Source organism: Macaca mulatta, chromosome X (genome assembly GCF_049350105.2).
Source record: "Macaca mulatta isolate MMU2019108-1 chromosome X, T2T-MMU8v2.0, whole genome shotgun sequence".
Lineage (NCBI taxonomy): Eukaryota > Metazoa > Chordata > Mammalia > Primates > Cercopithecidae > Macaca > Macaca mulatta.
In genome coordinates this window covers 37989734-38014440 of record NC_133426.1, presented here as the reverse complement: position 1 = coordinate 38014440, position 24707 = coordinate 37989734, and the positions used below count along the sequence as shown (strand labels likewise).

Genomic DNA, 24707 nt, shown 5'->3' with positions numbered 1-24707 from the left:
TAAATGATGCTTTAGGGCAAAGTTTCTGGACCTCAGCATGATGGACATTTGGGGCCAAATAATTCTTCGTTGTGGAGCCCTGTTTTTTTGTTTGCAAGATGTTTAGCAGAATCCTTGGATTTTATTCACTAACTGCCAGTAACACTGCCCACAGGGGGCACCTCACAGATGTTGCTTTCAATATCCTCTCTGTGATTTGGTATGTGCATAGCTCTTCAAAACAAACCAAAAAGAAAACTGAATCTACTCCCTCATATTGGAAGGGGCAGAGGTGATGGTGGGAGGAGAGAAGCTCTAAAATCTTTCTGCTAAGCAAGCTTTGGCAGAGTACTCTAGGGATCATACTGTTTAAATTTCCAGATTGTGTGCAACAATGGAAAGAAAATGCTGATTGTTCTAAAAAAGCAACAGCATGTCTTAAGCTGGACCAGATGGGCCTGGAACCTTCCCAGAGGGAGAGAGAATGAACCCTGAATTCAGGAGATTCATATTACAGTTTGTCAGGACAAGGTTCAGGCATATTTGGGAGAAGGAGGATTGTACATGCAATTAGGTAGGGGTGACACAAAGGGGTAGAGCGATCCACAAGAGAGCCTAGAGCTCCCAGGAAAACAGAGAGAAATGGGCAAAGCAAGCAGGCAATTCTGTCTTTGATTTTCATGACAAACAAGCTGAGGTTTGTCCCCAGTGAATTTTATTCTAGGGGTATCATTTATTTTTTTTGGCTTTAATATATTAAAATAGTTTAATAAATTTGTTTTTGTGTTGGCAGGGGTAGGGGGTCCTTGAGCGTAACTCAGAACTTCAACCTATTTTAGGAGCTGACACATAGCGGCTAAGTAGTTCCCAGATTTCCACACAGCCTTCAACAGTCTTGGCCAGAGCTGTGCTGAGTGGTGAGAAAGTTGTCCCAGTTCTCTTCTAGACTGCGAGGGAAGAGAGAAGACTGGGCTTACTTTTGACTCTGAGGTGGTCAGTTCTGTGGTCTGGCTAATTTGAAGGTGCCACAAGTTAAAATTAATTTTCTTACACAGACCATACTCTGGCAATGGGCTGAAATTCATGGTTATTTCAGAAACAGATATAGATAAAAATAAGTCTATGTAGGAGGAAAAAAAATACTGCAAATTGCAGGAGGGTAAACTCTTTGAAGAGCCACAACATCCATTGATCTGGAAGAAAATAAACCTTAGAATGTAACCACTATTGTTTTGGGGGGATATTTTTCTTTCTTTCCATTTTTAGTTATTTTTGGTTATGTTGGCATTTAGATAGAACAATGGATAGTTGGAATCACAAGTCCTCATATAGAGACCATATTTTGAGTAGACACATGATCTTTCCTTTAGACCAACACTTCTTCCTAGGCCAAAACAGGAAGAAAACAAATTAAAGATACTTTAAAAACCATGGACAATGAAAAACCATCAAAGGTCTTTTGACATGCAGAGAGTATCTATTTAAAATTGCTTTAACAAAAGACAATGTACAAACTTTCCTTTTTGCCCTGCTGAACAGATTGTAATAAAGTGACCAGACAACACATTTAAGTTCTAATTCTCTATCAAGGAAAACATATTTTTAAATAAATATATATGCTCCCTTATTTTTTTGTTTCCTACAGAGTAGAATAGGTGGAGATTTATTAACACAAATGAAATTCTGGAATAAAAAATTTCGGAGATGTAATATATGGAAATTGATGGCATACATTTCTCGTGTCCCAGCTGTCTCACAGCTGGTTTACCCAATGACCCATAGGAATGGGATCATTGCATTATTGCTGGGCTGCATTGCGTTGTTCAGTTGATGCAAACATCAGTAGGGCTAAGAATAAATGTATCCATGTATTGTTGCAAATGATGTTAAATTGTGCTAAATTCCTCCTGGGTTGACAAGTACACATTCTTTTGCAAACTTTCAGAGGCTAGTTTCAGTGTCAAAGCAACTTGTTGATTGAGATACTGATTCACTTTTTCCCTTACATGATTTGTTAGTACAAACAGAACAGGTCAACTTTTAGTGGCCCTCTCTAATATAAATGTATCACCAATGAATTTTTATTTGGGCTTCTTTCTTGTGAAGATGTTGACTTTTAGAGATGAGGTCTCATTATGTCGCCCAGGCTAGCCTCTTGCTATGTCGTCCAGGCTGGTCTTGAACTCCCGGGCTCAAGTGATCCTCCCACATTGGCCTCCTGAGTAGCTGGAGCTACAGGCATGAGCCACCACACCCGGCTATGATCATGACTTTTAAATGTGGATTTCATTGCCTCCCTTCTTGCCTCTTTTGTCTGTTTTGGAAAGTTCTCTGGATTTTTGTATGGTGCCAAACAGAGGAAACCACTTCCCAGAGCCATCCACAGAGATTACACTCTGGCTGGGGGAAGCAAACAACTGGGTGACTTTTCAATGGCCAGATTTGTTCTGCATTTGGCAGTCACTCGCTTCCTATGCCCCCTTGAAAAGAACTCTTTCTTTCTCTGTCACCAAACTCAAACTATTTTATATTTGCATCAGTGATCTGTTGCTGCACAACAGACCACCCAAAACTTAGTGGTTCCAAACAACTATGTTATTGCTCAAAGATTCTGTGGGTTGGAATGTTGGGCAGAGCTTTGTGGGGACAGCTTATCTCTGCTGTGTGTGCTAATGGCTGAGGTGACCAAGTGGAGCTGGAGGATTCAAGATGGCTTCACTCACAGGTCTGGTACCTCAGTTGGGAAAAGTTGTACTGACTGGGGTCTGGCTGACTCTCTCTCTCTCATTTATAATTTCTCATCCTGACTACGTGGCCTCTCCAGTCAATTGGACTTCTTTAGATGGCAGCTGACTTTTAACATAGTGAAAGCAGGAGGCACCAGATTCTTGGAGGGCCTGGGTCTGGAACTGGCACAGGGTCGCTTCCCTTGCATTTTATTGTTATCTGTTGGCCAAGACATTGTCCTTTTCAACCTCTTCCTTCTTTCCACTACCTACCTGGTTAGATGTGTCAAGGATTTCCAAGTAAATAGTTCAGCTTCAGCTGGGCGCTGGTGGCTCACACCTGTCATCCCAGCACTTTGGGAGGCTAAGGCAGGCAGATTGCTTGAGCCCAGGAGTTCAAGACCAGCCTGGGCAACAGGGCAAAACCCTGTCTCTACAAAAATAAATAAATAAATAAATAATAAAAAAATTAGTCAGGCATGGTGGTGCACGCCTGTAATCCCAGCTACTTGGGAGGCTGAAACGGGAGGATCACATGAGTCTGGGAGGTCAAGGCTGCAGTGAGTTGATATTGTACCACTGCACTCCAGCCTGGGTGACAGAGTGAGACCCTGTCTCAAAAAAAAAAGTCCAGCTTCTTAGATAAATAGTAGTTGATACAATGCAATATATTTGTTTCTCATATTTTATATGCGCAGAGAAAACTAGAGCACAGAGAAGGGAGACAGTTTATCAGATATCTCCAATGAATAAGGCAGAGAGCAGAGGCCAGAATTTTCACTGAAGGTTTCAAGATTTTTATAAATTGCAGGCATCTTAATTCAACAGGGAATAGTAATTATGTTTCTATAGTAATTTTGTTCCTTTCATTCATGGAAATGTATAACTTATAAAACGCTATCGGGGCCAAATCTGGGTAATAACAGACTTAGGTCTCTGGGGCATCAGCTGAAGGGCAGACCAGCTGGTCTCACCAGCTGAGAGAGAAGGCAGCTGCTTGAGAATGTGTCAGGATCAAGTCCTGTGGAGGCTCTTCAAGGGTTCATGCGGAAGCTATGACAGGCCATCACAAAACAGCATGTGTGCAAAGGTTGGCGGAAAACACTAGGTCAGCAGCAGGCAGACACACAAAAGGGTTTGGTTTATTAAAATAACTTCAAAATATGTAATGGCATTTAAAAATCCCAGACCACAAAGAAATTCCAAAAGAGAGGAAATGCTTCTTCCCAATCTATAAATGGGGACGCTAATAACACTGCTTAGTCTAATGGATGGTTGTGCAAATTCAGTAAACTAATATAGGGAGGATACTTAGCATGGGGTGGGCATGTAGGAAGGATTCCTCCAACATTAGTTATTATTTGTAATGATTTATTTCTTCTTGTTTCTTCTTTGGAAGAACACTGTTTCTGAAAAGCTTGGCCAGTTCAGCTGATCATGATTAGCTAGAGATAAGCTGGCTTTGGGAAACTCTGAGATTCTTCACCCAGATAACCTATCTTGGAGCCTGTGTGCTTACACTGTTAGTACCTCTAGATACAGAAAACAAACAACAATGTATCACCCGGACATTTAGTTTACCTGACAGAGACTAAGTTGCTTTTCACTCTGACCATGCTTTTTCACTTCAAGAAAATATGGTAACACAATGTAATTTTACAGTGAAATCTATATGCTAATAAATATACTTTCTATAATGTAATTGCCAGCTCTATTTGACCAGCAGGGGGCAGTCATTATATACTTGTCTTTCTGTGAAATGTTCATTTGAATTATGAAAGTTTGTCTTCTCTCACCTATTATAGTAAAAAATTAAATTATTTTTCAAAAAAACTTAGCAACTGAGAATAGACATCTTGAATGCACTTAAGGCAGCTTCCATTTCATCATAGTATTTGTATACCTTTTAATATCCCCGAAATAGGGATGCATTTCACAATTAGGAGTGACTTAGAGTCAGCAAAATATGGTGGTTATTCAATTTAGGATTGGTGCATTAAGGCTGTTAAGTTCACACCCCACTGAAGCATGACATAGAATGAAAATGAATTTGGATAGCTGAAGGCAAAATTGTTTAATAAGTTATTCATAACTTCTTACCCTAAATAAAATGAGAAATTATTAGACAAGACACAGGAGAAAGTATATAAAGAATTTTACTTGGTGCATTTAGTCTCTCAAAGACATCTGTCATTCAGAATCAAAAGGACATTTAACTTTCATTAAGGCCGTACTAGCACTTAATACTTATCAGTTGATATGTAAAGTAACGTGAAGCTGAATGTCCTTAATTTGCTATGCTCTCTTTAAATACATTCTCTACCTGTTCAGAAACATTAAGTAGAATTTGCAGAAATTTGAACTTCCTCTTGTGATTTCACTTCAGCTATAAGATGAAATACAACCCAGTGTAGAGCTGACATCTTATTTACTTCGAGCCCTCATTAACCACCCATCCTTGTTATGACTATCGAGGATGTCATACCTATGACCACATAGAGAAACTACTTGAAGAAATTTGGGAGGCTTTTGGAGGTCCAGAGCCACAGTAAAAACTGCTGTCCCAGAACACAAAACCATAAGTGTAGTTCAGTAGCAGTTCAAGGGGAGAATGGACCCAGACAGACCATTGCCTATTTTAAGATATTAAGCAATATGTTGATAATAGATAGCAGAAAGAGAGAGAGAACTTGTTCTGGTGGCAAGTGCTCTGACTTAGATTATAATTCACAGTGCCATTATCTACATGTGTGATCTTAAATAAATCACTGAATTTCTTTGAGCCTCAGTTTGCACATCTGTAAAATGAGAAAGTTGGGCGGCTCCTCTATACCTCCGTAGCATTCACTTTTACCTTGCCTGGGGCATTGTCATTTTCTACCTCATGTTATATTTCATGTGGGGTAATGTAATCCCCCCAGTACATGGCAAATTCCCTGAAATGTCAGAAGCACATGATTCTTTTGCCTTTGTGCACCCCCAACCCCAGCAGTTGGAATGAAGCCTTGGATAAGATTGGTACTCATGAAAAATTTGTTGCCTTGAATTGAATCTGACTAGATGATAGCTAGAGTGCCTTTCTCTAATATTCCATGATGCTGTCCTCAAAGCAGGAAGTACTCACTAAAACCAAATGACTTCTAGTTTCAGCTGAGTAACTGCCATGTGGCCATCAGTAGGCAGAGTTTGGAAGCATGGGGAGGAAAGGCTGTAACTAATGAATTACCCACAGGACACCTCGCAAGGCCAGTTGATTGCAGGTTTAGCCCTGCACATGTGAGTATTTAAACAATCTTCAAAACTTAGCAGGAGAGTAAAAGCATTATGAAGGGAGAAAAGGCGAATATATAGGATGAACAAACTCTTTGAAAATGGAGAATACCCAGAGGCTTTGGTATTTTAAACTTTGGGTGTTGAACCCCAGTTTGACTAGATATTTCTTGATGATGATGAGAATATTTTGGTTATATTTTCAGATATGGAACCTCCTAGAATCAAGTGCCCAAGTGTGAAAGAACGCATTGCAGAACCCAACAAACTGACAGTCCGGGTATCCTGGGAGACACCCGAAGGAAGGGACACAGCAGATGGCATTCTTACTGAGTAAGTGAAAGTTGGCAGATAAAATGATGTTGTCTCTTTTATGTGAGATGTTTGCTACCCAGAGTAGGGGAGTGTATATATGCTGGTCTGTTTATGCTTTCAGATGTGGTCCTCATGGTCACTACTTAATATACTATATATGTCACCTATGTATTTGTTGATTACCTGTCTTTATTATAATATGTTCACTGCTATGTCCTTAATGCCCAGAACTGTGTCTAGTACGTAGTTAGCACTCAGTAAATCCTTACTGAAGGAAAAAAGAGAAATAAGGGGTGGTGAATGATGTGATTATTTTATTTATTTATTTATTTATTTATTATTATTATACTTTAAGTTCTAGGGTACATGTGCATAACGTGCAGGTTTGTTACATATGTATACTTGTGCCATGTTGGTGTGCTGCACCCATCAACTCGTCAGCACCCATCAACTCGTCATTTACATCAGGTATAACTCCCAATGCAATCCCTCCCCCCTCCCCCCTCCCCATGATAGGCCCCGGTGTGTGACGTTCCCCTTCCCGAGTCCAAGTGATCTCATTGTTCAGTTCCCACCTATGAGTGAGAACATGCGGTGTTTGGTTTTCTGTTCTTGTGATAGTTTGCTAAGAATGATGGTTTCCAGCTGCATCCATGTCCCTACAAAGGACACAAACTCATCCTTTTTGATGGCTGCATAGTATTCCATGGTGTATATGTGCCACATTTTCTTAATCCAATCTGTCACTGATGGACATTTGGGTTGATTCCAAGTCTTTGCTATTGTGAATAGTGCCGCGATAAACATACGTGTGCATGTGTCTTTATAGCAGCATAATTTATAATCCTTTGGGTATATACCCAGTAATGGGATGGCTGGGTCATATGGTACATCTAGTTCTAGATCCTTGAGGAATCGCCATACTGTTTTCCATAATGGTTGAACTAGTTTACAATCCCACCAACAGTGTAAAAGTGTTCCTATTTCTCCACATCCTCTCCAGCACCTGTTGTTTCCTGACTTTTGAATGATCGCCATTCTAACTGGTGTGAGATGGTATCTCACTGTGGTTTTGATTTGCATTTCTCTGATGGCCAGTGATGATGAGCATTTTTTCATGTGTCTGTTGGCTGTATGAATGTCTTCTTTTGAGAAATGTCTGTTCATATCCTTTGCCCACTTTTTGATGGGGTTGTTTGTTTTTTTCTTGTAAATTTGTTTGAGTTCTTTGTAGGTTCTGGATATTAGCCCTTTGTCAGATGAGTAGATTGCAAAAATTTTCTCCCATTCTGTAGGTTGCCTGTTCACTCTGATGGTAGTTTCTTTTGCTGTGCAGAAGCTCTTTAGTTTAATGAGATCCCATTTGTCAATTTTGGCTTTTGCTGCCGTTGCTTTTGGTGTTTTAGACATGAAGTCTTTGCCCATGCCTATGTCCTGAATGGTACTACCTAGGTTTTCCTCTAGGATTTTTATGGTATTAGGTCTAACATTTAAGTCTCTAATCCATCTTGAATTAATTTTCATATAAGGAGTAAGGAAAGGATCCAGTTTCAGCTTTCTACTTATGGCTAGCCAATTTTCCCAGCACCATTTATTAAATAGGGAATCCTTTCCCCATTTCTTGTTTCTCTCAGGTTTGTCAAAGATCAGTTGGCTGTAGATGTGTGGTATTATTTCTGAGGACTCTGTTCTGTTCCATTGGTCTATATCTCTGTTTTGGTACCAGTACCATGCTGTTTTGGTTACTGTAGCCTTGTAGTATAGTTTGAAGTCAGGTAGCGTGATGCCTCCAGCTTCGTTCTTTTGACTTAGGATTGTCTTGGAGATGCGGGCTCTTTTTTGGTTCCATATGAACTTTAAAGCAGTTTTTTCCAATTCTGTGAAGAAAGTCATTGGTAGCTTGATGGGGATGGCATTGAATCTATAAATTACCTTGGGCAGTATGGCCATTTTCACGATATTGATTCTTCCTATCCATGAGCATGGTATGTTCTTCCATTTATTTGTGTCCTCTTTTATTTCACTGAGCAGTGGTTTGTAGTTCTCCTTGAAGATGATGTGATTATTATGCATTGCATGCCTGTATCAGAACATCTTGGCTGGGTGTGGTGGCTCACGCCTGTAATCCCAGCACTTTGTGAGGACGAGGCAGGTGGATCACCTGAGGTCAGGAGTTTGAGACCAGCCTGGCCAACATGGTAAAACCCTGTCTCTACTAAAAATACAAAAATTAGGCAGGTGTGGTGGCACACACCTGTAATCCCAGCTACTCGGGAGGCTGAGGCAGGAGAATCGCTTGAACCCGTGAAGCTGAGGTTACAGTGAGTCAAGATTGTGCCACCGTGCTCCAGCCTGGGTGACAGAGTGAGATGCTATCTCAAAAAAATTTAAAAAAATCTCATGTACCCCATAAATATATACCTACTACATACTCACAAAAATTAAAAATAAAATAAATTTAAAAGAAGGGGTGGTGAGAAGGGAAGGAGGAGCAGAAGGGGAAAGAGGAAGCCAGTTGGTTAATTTAGGGATAGAGTAACCCGCATTGCCTGCCCAGCCAGACCCTACTCATGCCCCCAGGCCATTACCTGCACTGGGAAGCCGTCTGTGTCTCCCAGGTGGTGCCAGAGGCTGTCGCTCTTGTGCTCTGTGAGTACAGTTTAGTGCAGAACTTTTTCACCCCTTGTTTTTTGGCTGTATTTATCTCTTTTAAAGCTTTTTAATTTATTTTTAAAACTCCTGACCATATCAGACACTTACAGATGCTTATTTAAAAAAAGGGAAGGTATCGGCTGAGCGCAGTGGCTCACGCCTGTAATCCCAACACTTTGGGAGGCCAAGGCAGGCGAATCACGAGGTCAGGAGATCGAGACCGTCATGGCTAACACGGTGAAACCCCGTCTCTACTAAAAATACAAAAAAATTAGCCGGGCGTGGTGGCGGGTGCCTGTAGTCCCAGCTACTCGGGAGGCTGAGGCAGGAGAATGGCATGAACCCGGGAGGCAGAGGTTGCAGTGAGCCGAGATCGTGCCACTGCACTGCACTCCAGCCTGGGCGACAGAGTGAGACTCCGTCTCAAAAAAAAAAAAAAAAAAAAGGGATGGTATCTTCTGCTTTCTTCCCCACCTCTACCCCATTCTCCTGGACCAATTTCATTCATAGTTTGACATATATCTGAGTTGCTTTTTGTTGGTATGTTTGTTTTACCAACCACAATGAGAAGCACTGTTAAGAAGCTTTTAAAAATGGGTGGATCCCTTTGTGAGGGTTAGCTATGTGTTGTTCTAATCTAGCATTTGGGCCTGTATCCCTGCAACTGTTTGGTTGGCCTTCATATTCCCTGGAGACCACTACTTCACGTTAGCATGTTCATATCTGTGCCTTAAAGTTTACGGGCATATTAGAGCTTCCCACTGAGTTTTCATCTGTCGATAAAAGGATACCTCTAATTTATCTCCTGGTGATCCATAAAGCAAGAAAAGACTTTCTAGAATCCTATCAACCCAGGCTGTGCATGACAAAACATTTTTACACGATGATTAGGCAATAACAGTACATTTTCTAGTGAGAGGAGGCAGGACATTTTGTTCCTACATTCCAATAATCTTCCCCCAGTGCCTCATCTAGCTTAAGTAATACTACTAGTTATGCTCTCCCATTGTAACTTCTCAAAGATAAAGTTTGACCATTAAAAAAGTATTTGCTATCACATACACATCCCACGAATCCCTTTGGAGAAAATGTAGGCAATCAGAATTGAAAAGTAAGTTGACATAATCAGGGATTGGGTTTTATTTACCTTTGACTCTTCAGGGTCTAGCACAATGCCTGGCCCAGCCCCTACCACATAGTAGGTTTTTAGATTTTTGCAACTCTGACTGCTGTTGAAATCCTGTGTAATAAACACAAAACATCAAGCCATCAGATGACTCTGTTTGTCTACAAGCTTTGTGAGAATATTCACCTTGTTGTTTTTGTGGGTAACTTGTGTAATATGGTTAGGAGTGTTACATTTTATTTGATTTTTTAAATTTTTTGAGACAGAGTCTCACTCACTCTGTCGCCCAGGCTGGAGTGCAGTGGCAAGATCTTGGCTGACAGCAACCTCCACCCCCCAGGTTCAAGCGATTCTCCTGCCTCAGCCTCCTGAGTAGCTGGGATTACAGGTGTGTACCACCACACCCTGCTAATTTTTGTATTTTTAGTAGAGACGGGTTTTTGCCATGTTGGCCAGGCTGGTCTTGCACACCTGACCTCAGGTGATCCGCGCGCCTCGGCCTCCCAAAGTGCTGGGATTACATTTATGAGCCACCGCACCTGGCACGATTGTTACATTTTAAAACAGCATCTCAGTATTCTCCTGTCCCTTTGTTCAAAGCAGCTGTCTGCTTCCAGGGTTCTACAGCCCAGAGGCCAGAAAGGTTTAGAGCAGGATGTGATGGGAATGCACTCCAACAGGATGAGGAGTTCAGAGAAGGCTGTCTTGTTCCCTTTACTGCTCTCACTTGGGCTCCTTGCTGCCCTGGCATTTCTCCTATGACCCCTTCCGCCATTTCCTATCCAAGCTACTGCCCTATAGCTCCCTTGTGAGGGAGAAGGTTCTAGTGTCAAGCTCTGAGATAAGTGCTTCTTGTGAGTCCCCTTATTTACTCCTTCTGTTATTTGCATGCCACAGGCGAAACAAAGTCTCAGAGAGGCTACATCTACTTATATTTGAAGTATCACTCCTCTCAGGTTTATCTGAATTTAAGTTGTGCTTTCTAAAGACCTTAAAGCATCTAAAGCCAACAGCAGCATGTCTCAAAATAGTGGGATTTCTGACATTTTCCCACGACCCCTCTCTCATACCTGGTAAACAGCCACCTCACCCACCTACATGTAAGGCTTTCCTCAATGGTGACAATGATAATACCACATGTTCATTATTAGCACATATTCTCATCATTCCCTGAACTGTAGGGAGATGGGGAATTTATATGTATATTGAAAAACAGAACATGGATTTTGATCATGCTATACTGATTGGTGTTGTCATTAGGCAGCCAAGAAAAAAGATGAAGTCACCCTAGCTGTGTGACCTTGGGCAAGTTATTTTGCCTTTTTATGCCTCAGTTTCCTCATCTGTGAAATAGAGATAATACTACCTACCTAATAGGGTTGTTGGATTAAATGAGGAGGATTACATAAATATATGCAAAATGCCTAGAACCATGCCTAACGTGTAAGATTTATGTAAGTGCAAAGAACACTTTTAGTCATTATTATTGTTATCAGGATAACCAAGGAATCACAGAGAACTTGCCTTTAGGTCCCCACAGTCCCAGATAGAAAGAACAGAGAAAGTTCTAGTACACCCTGCAGGCCCAAATTGCCAGTGACTGCTTGGACTATATTCTCTAATGATTTTCCTCACAGAAAATTCCCTTGTCTTCCCAACAGTGAGGCAATTCAGGTCCCACCTGGAACAAGAGTGAGATTGAAGGAAGAGACTTGGGCCCTATATTTTTCATCCTCCCTCCCCTCTCTACCCACTTCCCCACCATTCTACCTACAGCCGGAAAAAAGTCTAAGCTTCCCAGTAGTTTGGGTCTTCCATTTTCCGGTCACAAACTGCTCTTCTAAAACAGACTAAAGCTTAGGAGATTCTATTCTTTGAGAAATTTTTGTTCTACTTAAACTAGTCTAATTGTTGCCCCTCAGTCTCTCCATGTCCTGTAAAGAGTGGGGGGTCGTCACTTGCTTGTCAGATCCATAATGTCATCTTTCCTGTTTCTGATTTTTTTTTTTTCTCTCTAAGTGTCATTCTGAAAGGCCTCCCCCCAGGCTCCAACTTTCCAGAAGGAGACCACAAGATCCAGTACACAGTCTATGACAGAGCTGAGAATAAGGGCACTTGCAAATTTCGAGTTAAAGTAAGAGGTAAGAATACTGCTTTTTGTCCCCCCCACCCTCCCTTTAGAAGAGCAAAGGGAAGCAGGTCCTCAAGCCAGAACTCTCTCAAGTGCCTACTGTGGTGGGTGACTTGCCAGCTTTAGATTAGCCTCTAATGAGGCTTGGGGAAGTGCCCTATCTTAATGCCTGAATTTCATGATATACATTGATATATATATGGATGGGCGTCAGTGTTGCCAGATTATTTAACAAGGACTAGTCTTATAGGAGCCCATAGCTGACTGTCCCGGAAGAATGTTATTCAATAATTTTTCCATCCCTGAGCTTAGGTGACCAGCTGAAGCCTGTGAGTCCATCTACAACTAGGGTGAATAGGATCCCCCTAATTTGGGCCACCAGGAGAACATGTTCTTAGTGTTCTGGAACCATTGGTATGAAAGAAAATGTTTTTAACGATTATTTTATGCCTGATGGTTTGGGCAACTAATTGCTAACCATCTTTACTCCTTACTCTTCTGGACTTCACTTCCTCATCTACAACACTAGGAGCTAAACCAGTTGATATCAGTGGTCTCATTGGTATGGATGGGTGACCATTGCAAGGCTCACCCACTGACCAAATAGTCATCCCTCCTCCCTCACTCATTTCACAGGCTGATGTAGAAGCCTGATTGCAAAGCTGATGCCCCTGCATCCTCACCTTTTCTGCTTGCTCTGTGGATGGGAGCTCAGCACTGAGACCCCTCTGGACTTGTGTCCCTACAGTCAAACGCTGTGGCAAACTCAATGCCCCAGAGAATGGTTACATGAAGTGCTCCAGCGATGGGGATAATTATGGAGCCACCTGTGAGTTCTCCTGCATCGGCGGCTATGAGCTCCAGGGTAGCCCTGCCCGAGTATGTCAATCCAACCTGGCTTGGTCTGGCACGGAGCCCACCTGTGCAGGTATGTACGCAGCCCCTCCAGCCTGCAGCAGAACCTGTAAACCCCTTGGTTCTTGATTCCAGTGCAAGAGAGGTTTCCCTTCATAGACTCTGAGAAGTTCCTGGCCATCCCTCTTTATCTGAGTGGATGAACATAGTCCCTAGATCCCTGCCGCAGCTCATCTCATCTGTTATCCGTCTTGCTTCTGCCTATCCTCTAATTTCCCTTTCATGAGCTCTAAGGAAGAAGCTCAAGGTAGGAACCTAGGGCCAGCCTTTGGTGACATTATGAATCAGCAAAATTTGCTGTAGTTTTCTTTGTTCTAGAAATGTAAGGATCTTGTTTATAAAGCCAGTACACTGTCATATAGAGACAATATCATACCTGCTTTGCATCACTGGCATGAAAGTCACATACACTTTGGGCATTTGGAATCTTTCCTCCTATGTAAAATGAAGAAAATAATACCTCATCTACCTCTTGAGTTGTTGTAAGGATTAAATTAGGTCATCTGTGGAACAGTGGAATAGAGCAGTGCCTGGTACACGTAAAGCCTTATGCCAGCTCTTATTCCTGATGAACAAAAATTGGGCTGGGTAACGAGTCTGAAACTCAGGCTAGCCAGAAAATTATGGACGTATCCCTTGTTTATAGACTTCTCTTTTTCTCATTTCCTGGTACCCTTTCATCTTTATCCCTTTCTTTTAATTGAAGCCCCCATTTAGAGTTAAGTGACAGAGAGACATATATACCATCAGCTAAATGCCTGAGATTCTTCAATTTCATGTGTTAAAGTAGAAAGAACACACCTATTATAGACTCCCTACCTAAGGACTTCACGCCCACCATGTTGGCATTAAGGCCTGGGGTGTGGTGTCTAACAGGCTGCTAGACCTATGTGGTCCAACATGGTAGCCACTAGCTATATGTGGCTACTAAGCACTTGAAATGAGGCTATTCTGAATTGAGATATGCTATAAGTGTAAAACATATACCAATTTCAAAATCTTAGTGTGAAAAAGAATATAAAGTATCTTACTTTTTTATATTGATTACATGTTGAAATGAAATATTTTGGATATATTGGGTTAAATAAAACATAAAATCATTTCTACCTATCTCTTTATACTTTTTCTTTTTGTTTGTTTGTTTGAGCTGGAGTCTCACTCTGTCGCCCAGGCTAGAGTGCAGTGGCGTGATCTTGGCTCACTGCAACCTCCGCCTCCTGGGTTCAAGTGATTCTCCTGCCCCAGCCTCCTGAGTAGCTGGGACTACAGGTGCGTGCCACCACGTCTGGCTAATTTTTTGTATTTTTAGTAAAGGTGGGGTTTCACCGTGTTAGCCAGGATGTTCTCGATCTCCTGACCTCATGATCTGCCCGCCTCGGCCTCCCAAAGTGCTGAGATTACGGGTGTGAGCCACTACGCCCAGTCTCTTTACACTTTTTTAATGAGGCAACTAGAAAATTTAAGATTAAACATAGTGGCTTACATTGTATTTTTCTTGACCAGAGCTATCCTAGACTCTGAGCCCCTGGGGCAGGGAAGAGGGCAAGAAAGAGGGCAGGAACTGGGTATCACTCAGTGTGACATCCTAGTACCTAGCGTAGAGCGTGGCACATGGCAGGCACTCAGTATATAATGGCTGAATGAATTAATGTGTGAATGAACAGATACTTCAATACAAACCTAAAATGTGAATTATGAAAACCAAGATTATAAATCATACATGGCATCTACTAGTTTTTCTCATATTATTTCTTCTTTGGAGCTAAGCCTTTTGTTTGCCTATCTATATAACATCCTTCATTGACCTTGAACAGCTGGAATTAGTTGTCATGTATTTGCTTAAAGGGAAGACCTATTATAAAACTGCCTTGTCCCATGTCCTCTATGCCTGTGTTGCTTGCTCTGTGGCCTTTGTGTCCCACATTGCTTTGTCCCTTCTGCACCAAGGAGGCAGACTTCAGAGATTCTGAGCCATTCCAAAGCCAGCCTGGCCATTGCCCATTCTCTTACCCTTCTGCCTCTCTGCACCCCTTTCCCTAGCAGATACTATGGTGCTTGGCCCATATGCCTTTCACATTCGCATCTATGTTCAAAAGGCTACTTACTGCAATTAACTGGGTCTCTCTGTCTGAGAGCGTTTTTTCCCTGGCTATGAAAGCACTGTCAGCCCATGCACAGAGCCAGCCTGAAGTGATGGAGAGCTAGTGCCCCAGAAGCAGCCCTCAACAATGATGGAGCAATTGTATAAATACTCCAGTTCCCTCCAGTGGGTTAATTCTGGAGGTATGTTGTATATCATCTCCTAGAGTTCCCCAGTGGGAGTGAGTTCCAAATGCCCACAGGAACAACTTGCTTGATAACCAACTGGTATTGTTTTCTTTCCCTCACTGTCTCACTTCCTGACATAGGCAGAATAATGGTCCACCAAAGATGTCCACATCCTAATCCCCAGAACCTGAGAATATGTTACCTTACATGAAAAAAGGGACTTTACAGATGTAATTAAGTTAAGGATTTTGAGATGGGAAGAGTATCTTGGAATACCCAGTGGGCCCAATATAATCACAAGCCTTCTTATATAAAGGAGGCAGAACTGTGTCAGTGTCATAGAAAGAGATGATGGAAGGAGAGATCAGAGAGAAGAGAGATTTGAAGATACTACACTGCTATCTTTGAAGATGGAGGAAGGGACTACTAGCCAAGGAATGAAGGTGGCCTCTCGATGCTGAAAAAGACAAGGAATCAGATTCTCCCCTAGAACCTCCACGGGAACATAGCCCTGCCAACACCTTGATTTTAGCTCCATGAGGCCAGGATCTTTTCGATCCTGACCTGCAGTATCTAAAATAATAAGTTTGTATTATGTTAAGTCACTAGGTTTATGGTGATTTGTTACAGCAGCAAGAGGAAATGAATATACTTCCTCACTCCTCCACAAGTGCTTCTTGGGACCGCCTCCCAAATAAACTACTTACACTTGAATCCTTATCTCAGGGTTTAATTCTTACACAAATGGTCCTGTGTGTCATCACAGGCTCTGTTGAGGCAGAACAAGCAGAAGGTTTCTGACCCATGTGGCCATTTCTGATTACAGCCATGAACGTCAATGTGGGCGTCAGAACGGCAGCTGCACTTCTGGATCAGTTTTATGAGAAAAGGAGACTCCTCATTGTGTCCACACCCACAGCCCGAAACCTCCTTTACCGGCTCCAGCTAGGAATGCTGCAGGTGAGTCCTCCAGGCAGGGCCGAGGTGGCAGGGAGACCTTTAACAGGAAGGGCCCAGCCATTTCACTAAAAGCAAAGGCCAAATTCAGTGCCTAATCCACTTACAGTGAGTTTCAGGAACTGGCACTTTAGAGCTACCACCATTCATTCCTGGTTCTGGGCCATAACCTGATTAGCATTGACTCCTTAGAGTTAACCCAATCATTTTCCAACTAATGAGGTTGCCTGTCTTCACCAATAAGTCTAATTGACATACTGTCCAGGCCTAGCCACAGAACAGTTGTCTTTGCTGAACCTGTCCAGGATATGCCTGGCTGAAAGCAATCAATTAGCTGCCTGCCCAAAAGGCTGGCCCAAGAGATGAAAGGAATCCAGGAGCCCTCGGTCCCCACATTTTTCCCAGGGAATTTCTTTGACTCTCAGAGGGTGACAGCCATTTTTTTTAGCACAGTGGTTCTCAACGTGTGATCCATGGACTGGACCAGCAGCATCAGCATCACCTGGGAGCTTGATAGACATGCCAATTCTCAGGGCCCCTCCCAGACCTACTGTGTCAGAATCTACACTTTTAACAAAATCTCCAGGTGATTCCTAAGCACTCTCAAGTTTGACGGGCACTTTTCTGGGAAATATGTCCTTCTCAACTATGTAAATTTTGTAGCTACTAAATGAGCAACCAGCATCTTGGGTGTGTGGGGAAGGATGACTAGAAACTATAAGGATCAAACTAGAAGTTGCTTGCTTTTGTCCTGAAGCTGGTTTGCAAAAGAGTGGCCAACTTCACTGAATACTAAAGAGGCAGGATGTATGCTGTACCATGGATACAGTGCTGCACATTTTTTTTGAGAATATTTTATTCATTTGTTACAGTGGATAGAACTAAGTGCTTAAAACAGTCTTGATTTAATCAAGGGCTACAATTTACTTCTCATGTCAGCATTAATAAAATGTATAATAATAAGTCTCTTTTCACTCTTCCCACGTACTTGAAGAATTGCCTATGAACTCTGAAGAGCCATATAAAATTTTTGTGAGCTCCCTTAATAGTAACCAAATTCACTGCATCTTTACCCCCGGTCCCCACTAGCTTACCTCCCCTTGTATCTCCTTGTCCAAGCCAGGGGCCTGCTCTTCAGAAAAGACAAGCTTATACTTCTCTCTTTTGTGGGAAATTGGCATTGCAGGCTATATTCCACCATCATGCATTTCCTCATCTGTTCTTATTCCATAGGAAAATGAATTAAGCCAAACAACTTGCTTTTCCTCTGTGTCAGCAAACTATGGTGACCCATGGCTAGTTTCGGTAAATTAACTTTTATTGGACACAGTCACACTAATTCATTTGTGCATGATCTACAACTGCTTTTGCACTACAATGATGGAGTGAAGTGATTAGGACAGAGGCCATCCAACCTTGCCAAGCCTGAAATACTCTCTGGCCCTTTACAGAGAAAGATTGCCGTCCTTGCTCTAGTCTGTCCCATCCCTTCAGACACTTGCTAACTTAACAACTGGTTGGATGAGATATTTAATATCAAGATGTTTTGGTGTGACCTCCTCTTCCAAATATACTTACGTTTGCATTTTAACCAGAGCCTTCAAAGAAAGGTTTGGTTGACATAGGCATTTCAGTGAGAGTAATACAAAAGCCTATTTCTAACTTTTTGAACTTCTCAACCAGTTCTGTAACTTCATGTAGGGACATTTCAGTGGAATTTTGGTAAAACATATTTGATATTTTCATCTTTCAAGACTTCAAAATTTCTTTTCCCATATAGCCAAATTCATCATATTTGTCTTACATTACTTTTTCTTAATTTTTTATTTTTATTGCATTGCCATTCCTGATGAGCCCTGCTGACACGTGGTTGACTGGGCCACATTCCCAAGGTTCTTGGCAAGAGCCAGCTTAGAGGCTTGGAACCTTTTATCCTCTTTTCCCCTGGGATTGGGTGTGGAGGGCATAGGGCAGGGGAGTGTGGAGAGTGGAAACAGAGCAGAGAAGTGGACTCTGGAAATAGAGTAGTCTTCTGTCCTTGCAAAGAAAAAGTTAGAATCCTCTGGGGTGGTCTTGGACACTTTTTAGGAAATTTGACTCACTCAAGGTCTCACCCTGTCTGGAAATACATAGACTGCCCTTTTGCTTAGGTTTTCAAAATCCCACTGTCAAGCCATATCGGAATGATTCCTCTAGGAAAGGTATTTAGGTTTTATAGCCACGAGCTTAACCCCAATTTCTCATCTGTTTTCAGTACAGTTCAGAGTGAGCAAATAAAGTTCCAGAGACAGGCCAGTGCTACTTCTGTTGGTTTCTAGTTTGATGAGGATGTCTTTTTTCACCATGCTCATACTTCCCCTGTTGGGTTTTCTTTTTCCCAGCAAGCACAGTGTGGCCTTGATCTTCGACACATCACCGTGGTGGAGCTGGTGGGTGTGTTCCCGACTCTCATTGGCAGGATAGGCGCAAAGATTATGCCTCCAGCCCTAGCGCTGCAGCTCAGGTAGGGGAAATTTCTGTTCTTAAATCTTATCCCCTATGAATGCACTTTTAACTGATTAGGTTCCCTGGTTTCTTTCTATTCAGGATGGAGTTCAGGCAACCTTCAATGTTTAATTGCTTTTATTCTGGGAGTGTTACAACCATGCTAATCAGTATGTTGCTGTTTGTTCAAATAAATTGTGCAATGGGTAATTACCAGTGTTTTCTTTCTTACCCCCTCCAACCAACCGTTTTTGCTTCGCGCACATGTGTGTGTGTGTGAGTGTGTGTGTGTGTGTGTGTGAGAGTGTGTGTGTGTGTGTGTGTGTGTGTGTGTGTGTGTGGGGTTGGTGGAGGAAGGATGGCTAGGAGAGGAGGACCTGAAAAAAAGACTTAAGCAATCCTTGGTCTTATTAGAAAAGTACGCATCCAATTAGTCTTTCCAGGCTTGGTCTCTTTTTTCTCCATTCTTGCAGAACACTTGTTCATACCTCTGTTTTAACAATTATATTTTACTTTCATAACCCTTACAAAGTTGGAACCGTGGATTTTAGTCTCTGAATAATGATGTATTAAAGAAGCAGAATTCAACAACCAAAAGATAGTTTCAGAATAACCCAAATTTCTACTTGCATCTCTTGACCACTGTAAAATGGATAATTAGACTAAAGCAAAACTCCTTAAAATCTTCCTTTCTCACCCAGCCTTTTCAAAACCCATTCAGAAAATTCTGCAACAAGTTTTAAAAAATCATTGACACAGGATATGAGCAAGTAGTACTAAATAAGCAACAGCTTCAAAAAACCTACTTTGAGAATATTCACCATAAATATTTAGATATCAACACAACTCTCTGTCTTAAGTTTTGTACAGTTCAACTTGAAATAAGAGGATTCATGAGTTCTCTTTAGTCGACTGATGAATGGAGAAGGCTGGGTACACTCATGTGCTTTTCTTTTTGTTATATTTTACTGCATTTGCATGTAGCACCTCCCCATACCGACTTTTGACATCAGTAGCAGAACTTTCACATGTTTGCTACTCGGCACCTAGCACAGTACCTGGCACCATGTTGGCGCTAAGTGGAGTAAACGACTCAAAATTTCATTGAAACAGCCTTACTATTTCCAGAGTTGATAACAGCTTTTAAAAGTATATTGTATATTTACAGTTAGTGTACAAATACTTCAAGTTGAACTGTACAAAACTTAAGACAGAGAGTTGTGTTGATATCTAAATATTTATGGTGAATATTTTCAAAGTAGGTTTTATGAAGCTGTTGCTTATTTAGTACTACTTGCTCATATCCTGTGTCAATGATTTTTTAAAACTTGTTGCAGAATTTTCTGAATGGGTTTTGGATTGAATGTGTCTGTATGTGTGTCATCTTCATAAAATCTTGTTGTGCTTTTAAACTGTTGAATCTACTTGAAGAACAGAAAAATGTGATTAAAAAATACTTGCCATTCAGATTGTATATGTTGGGGCTGCCATAGACTTCTATAGGCAGAAGATGATTTTAAATACATTATATGGTGGTTCTCAAACTTTTAGCCTCCATCAGAATCTCCTGGAGGGCGTGTTACAATACGTATTGCTGGAGTCTACACTGTAGGCTGTAAACTGCGTTTCTGATTCAGTAGGTCTCTGGTTATACCCGATAATATGCATCCCTAATGAGCTCCCAAAAGATCACATGGTGAGGACCACTGGCCTAGTTTTTTACCAAAAGCTTTACAGTTTTGAAATAGAACTTTTGCCCAGCAGCCTTCAAGAAAAGGGCCAATCTCTATTTTGCAGCTGGATGGTAGTCCAGGTAAAAGTCATGCAGAAATGATCACTCAGGTGCATTACCTAATGGATTCTGTGTCAGGCCGGCATGCCTGTGTTATCAGACATATCAGTGAGAAACAAAGAGCTTGGCAGAAACTTTTCCCTTTGAATTGGAAAGGTTTTTTTAGACACTTTGGAGTCTACTGCAGAGGAAAAAAGATGATTTAGGCAAAGAATGGGAAGCGAAAGAGGAGAAGGAAAAGCATAATGCCTGCATAATCTAAAAATTCTTTTGTCTGGCTATAAGACTATTTTCAAATAGCACTGAGGCCATGATAAAACCCTTGAAGGGAGTCAACAGAAAGAAGAGACTGGGTCCCTGGGGTTACAGGGTCACCACCTACCTTCTTTCTTGCCCTCATTTCTTTTTTATCTGGAGGTATGATCTGATTCATGCTTTCCAGAGGAATTTTCCAGCAATCTCAAGGAAGACGGGGACCAAGAAAGCCATAATTTCTATACCCACATTATTCTTTGAGTCTACAGTGTTCCCTGGAAGATTTTCCAGGAAGAACTCCTTCCAATCTGACGACAGACACGTATGTAATTCAGACATACTGTCGGCATCACACCTCATCCCCGATTTTGTGTGGTGTTTGATCATTCATCCCCAAGATTTCTGTGGTCTTTCGGCCCTAGTGGGATGCATTCCTGTGGCTGCTGCTAGCCTGCTGATCCAACCACTCAGCTCTTCCCATGACAGTTTTCCCCCTTTACATTCTGTGTCAATCAAGGCACAAGACTTACACAGGAATGTGTGTGGTAGCAGATGGTGGCACCGTGGTGGTGGTGTGTGTGTGGGGGTTTCCCATCCTAGTCTCACAAGCACTATAAAAAAAATGAATGCTCCAATTTCTTATCGGTCACCCTTTCCCACAGGCTTCAGCCACCATATTCCCTATTCCTCTGTTTCCTGAAAGCTCCCTGTGCCAGAACTCCTCCATGCTCCCAAAAGTAAACTCAATACCCTTCCTCTTAAAGATGCAGAGCATTTTATCTCTTCATTCACACCCTACTTTGCAGCCTACATTCACGTGTTCGGAACTCATTAATGCACTTTACAGTCATCTACTTCTTAGCTCCCCTCTTAGCACTGCAGGAAACCTGGCAGAGGCACTGTCATGTCCTCTTTTTTTGCATTTCTAGTCACTGGGAGTGAATTTGTGATTTAGCTTCCCACTGGGATAAAATACTAATTATTCCCTTCTTCCTTGAAACTCCCTCTTAAAAGGCAGAAAAATGTAGTTTGTGTTTTATGTAATGATTTTTTAACCTTGATCTGTTTGTATGAGGAAAACATATTTCACTTTAAATCCAGATGACAGTGTATATTCTGCCTCATACACAATCTCAAAATATCTAAACTGAAAAAAAAAATCTGGAGAAGAGAGTGAGTGGGCTCATTTGTTCATTGGGCTCAGCTTACCTGTTTGTTTGCTTTCTCTAGCTATTCTCATCAAATATGTTTGTGTTGATATGAAAATCATATTTTTTAGTTTAAATTCTAGTGTGGTAGAGCAGAAAGAACACCAGACACTTGAAACCACTTCATATTCTTTTTTGGAATTATTTGGGGTACAAATTATGATTAACCAAGTCAGAATACATGGGGTGTAGACCAAGCTCAATCCCTTATAACTCTGCAGTCCTGAGCTGGCCACTGAATAGGCCAGAACTATCATGCTGGGAAATGATGTCAATCAGCTTTACCTAGCCCAGAGTTTCTCAGCCTTGGCACTATTGCTATATGGGGATAGATAATTCTTTGTTTGGCAGGGAGAGTTGGCTGTGCATTGCAGGATGTTTAGCAGCATTCCTGGCCACTACCCACTAAATGCCAGTCACATCTTCACTCTCCACTGTGACAACCAAAAATATCTCCAGACATGGCCAAATTTCCCCTGGGAGCGGGGAGCAAAATCACCCCTGTTCATAATCACTGACTTAGTCCTAGTGTGTATGTGGTCATGCAACACTAGTCAGCAAATGTGGGTTTGGGGTTGATTCCAAACTTGGGTTGATTCCAATTTAATGAAAAAAAATCTGTTAGCCTTGTATGCACCTTGTACCAAATGTTGGTATATGGCATCATTGTAGGCTGGAAGTCTTCCTGACTATAATCTAAAACTAAAGCAGTGCTTTTCAAACTCTCATGTCCATACCAGTCATCTGGGGATCTTGATAATAATGCAGATACTAATTCAGTAGGTTTGGGGTGGGGCATGGGAGTCTCCATTTCTAGCAAGTTCTCATGTGATGCTGCTGGTCCAAGGGTCACAGTTTGAGTAGACAGGGTCTAAAGGATGATTCAGTCCTTCATGGTATCAAAGCTTTCTCTGCACACGGTCACAGGAGGGCTCTGGTTGACCCACCAGGACCCTTGGGAGTCATGGTTTGACTTAGTCTCCTCTTTTCTTTGTCTGCCACAGGCTGTTGCTGCGAATCCCACTCTACTCCTTCAGTATGGTGCTAGTGGATAAGCATGGCATGGACAAAGAGCGCTATGTCTCCCTGGTGATGCCTGTGGCTCTGTTCAACCTGATTGACACTTTTCCCTTGAGAAAAGAAGAGATGGTCCTACAAGCCGAAATGGGCCAGACCTGTAACACCTGACATGATGGTTCCTCTCTTGGCGGTTCCTCTCTTGGCTGTTCCTCTTCATTGTCTACATAGTGACATGCACATGGGAAAGCCTTAAAAATATCCTTGATGTACAGATTTTTATTTGTAATTTTTAAAGTCTATTTTATTATGAGCTTTCTTTGCACTTAAAAATTAGCATGCTGCTTTTTGTACTTGGAAGTGTTTCAAAAAACTTAAATGACTGTATTTACTCTTTCTAACTTTCTTTACTCCATCATGGCTGGTTGATTTTGTAGAGAAATTAGAACCCATAACCATACACGGGCTATCAACATGTTATTCAATGTGATACCTAACTCTTTTCTATTTTGTTTTTTAAATAAGACTTTTATTAATAAAATGTTTTGGAGCAAATTTAGTAGAACTCACTTTGTTTATCAAGCACCAGCCATACTTGTTCAGTGTGGTCAGTGGTTTCAGGGTTGTGATCCTTAGTGGTGTTTTAAGAATGGAAAAAATTTAATTAGTCTTTTAAGGAGCTCTGCTGAGCTGGGAGAGAGCTGAGCTGTTGGGTGTTCAAGTAGCCAATTAAAGCCACAAGCTGAAAATGAAAGAGCTAAGCCTTTAGTCACAGTGATGGAACAAGCAAGAGTCTAAAACCAGAGGAAGCATCAACTTCACTGTTCCATTTTCCCCTGTGGGACAGCACACTGGTCAAGATTCAAGTGGAGCAGCACAGATGTGGGGTCATCTTTCTATTGAGGGAGACTCAAACAAAAGGCTCTGGCAGTTTTACGGACCCTGGAGTCATGTGGTGGGGTAGGAGTGGAAAAGTCCTGGGTACTGAGGCAGAGTGAAGGAAAGTATCTTCAAATTTTTCCCCTTTTCCTTACCCCATAAGATCTCAGCAGAGGAACCTGAAGACCTCTTACCCAAGGCCTCAGATAAAGGGCCTAGAAATGAAAGCACAGGGCTAGGAATGTAAATATGTGAAAGAGCGTGATTGGCCAGGGGGTCTGAGTCTTTGACTGCAACACCCCACAGAGACTGCCATATGACTGGCTATGCACCAAGTCTGGTGTGTGGAGGGCAGCTTTTCCGGTGAGGCCTACCAGGCAAAGTGTTTATCATCACCTATGGTCAGGCCTGAAAAATCACATATTGGTTTTTAACCAGTAGCCAGACTCCTCAATTCTCCCATGCAAACCTTGAAGTTTTTCCTCCATTTTCAGAATATCAGTTTGGTTCAAAATCTATTCCTAAACAAAATAACGAAGTGAATGATATTTCCCACTGATTTCCCACTGAAAATCTTGCAGAAGTTTTCTGTGTACCTTTTGGACCTTATAGAAACAATAGATAAATTCTAACATGCAGAGATTTAACACAGAAAGCAGATTTAACAATTTTTTTTTTTAAATATGAGGCAGGGCCATTGCTGAACTGCCAATAGGTTTACAGTCTATTTACA

At 41.7% G+C, this 24707-nt stretch overlaps 1 protein-coding gene across 2 annotated transcripts in view; it reads left to right on the top strand.

Annotated features, from left to right (window-relative positions):
• The window catches only part of SRPX (sushi repeat containing protein X-linked), a 74068-nt gene extending 50418 nt beyond the window's left edge, over positions 1-23650 (top strand). For both annotated transcript variants that reach the window (XM_001083979.5, XM_001084091.5), the window contains 6 exons: positions 6182-6308; positions 12088-12209; positions 12948-13127; positions 16209-16342; positions 18721-18842; positions 23083-23650. In XM_001083979.5, the coding sequence (XP_001083979.3) occupies positions 6182-6308; positions 12088-12209; positions 12948-13127; positions 16209-16342; positions 18721-18842; positions 23083-23266 (869 nt within the window). In that variant the 3' untranslated portion in view covers positions 23267-23650. The remainder of the gene's footprint in view (positions 1-6181; positions 6309-12087; positions 12210-12947; positions 13128-16208; positions 16343-18720; positions 18843-23082) is intronic.
• The last annotated feature ends 1057 nt before the right edge of the window (positions 23651-24707 follow it).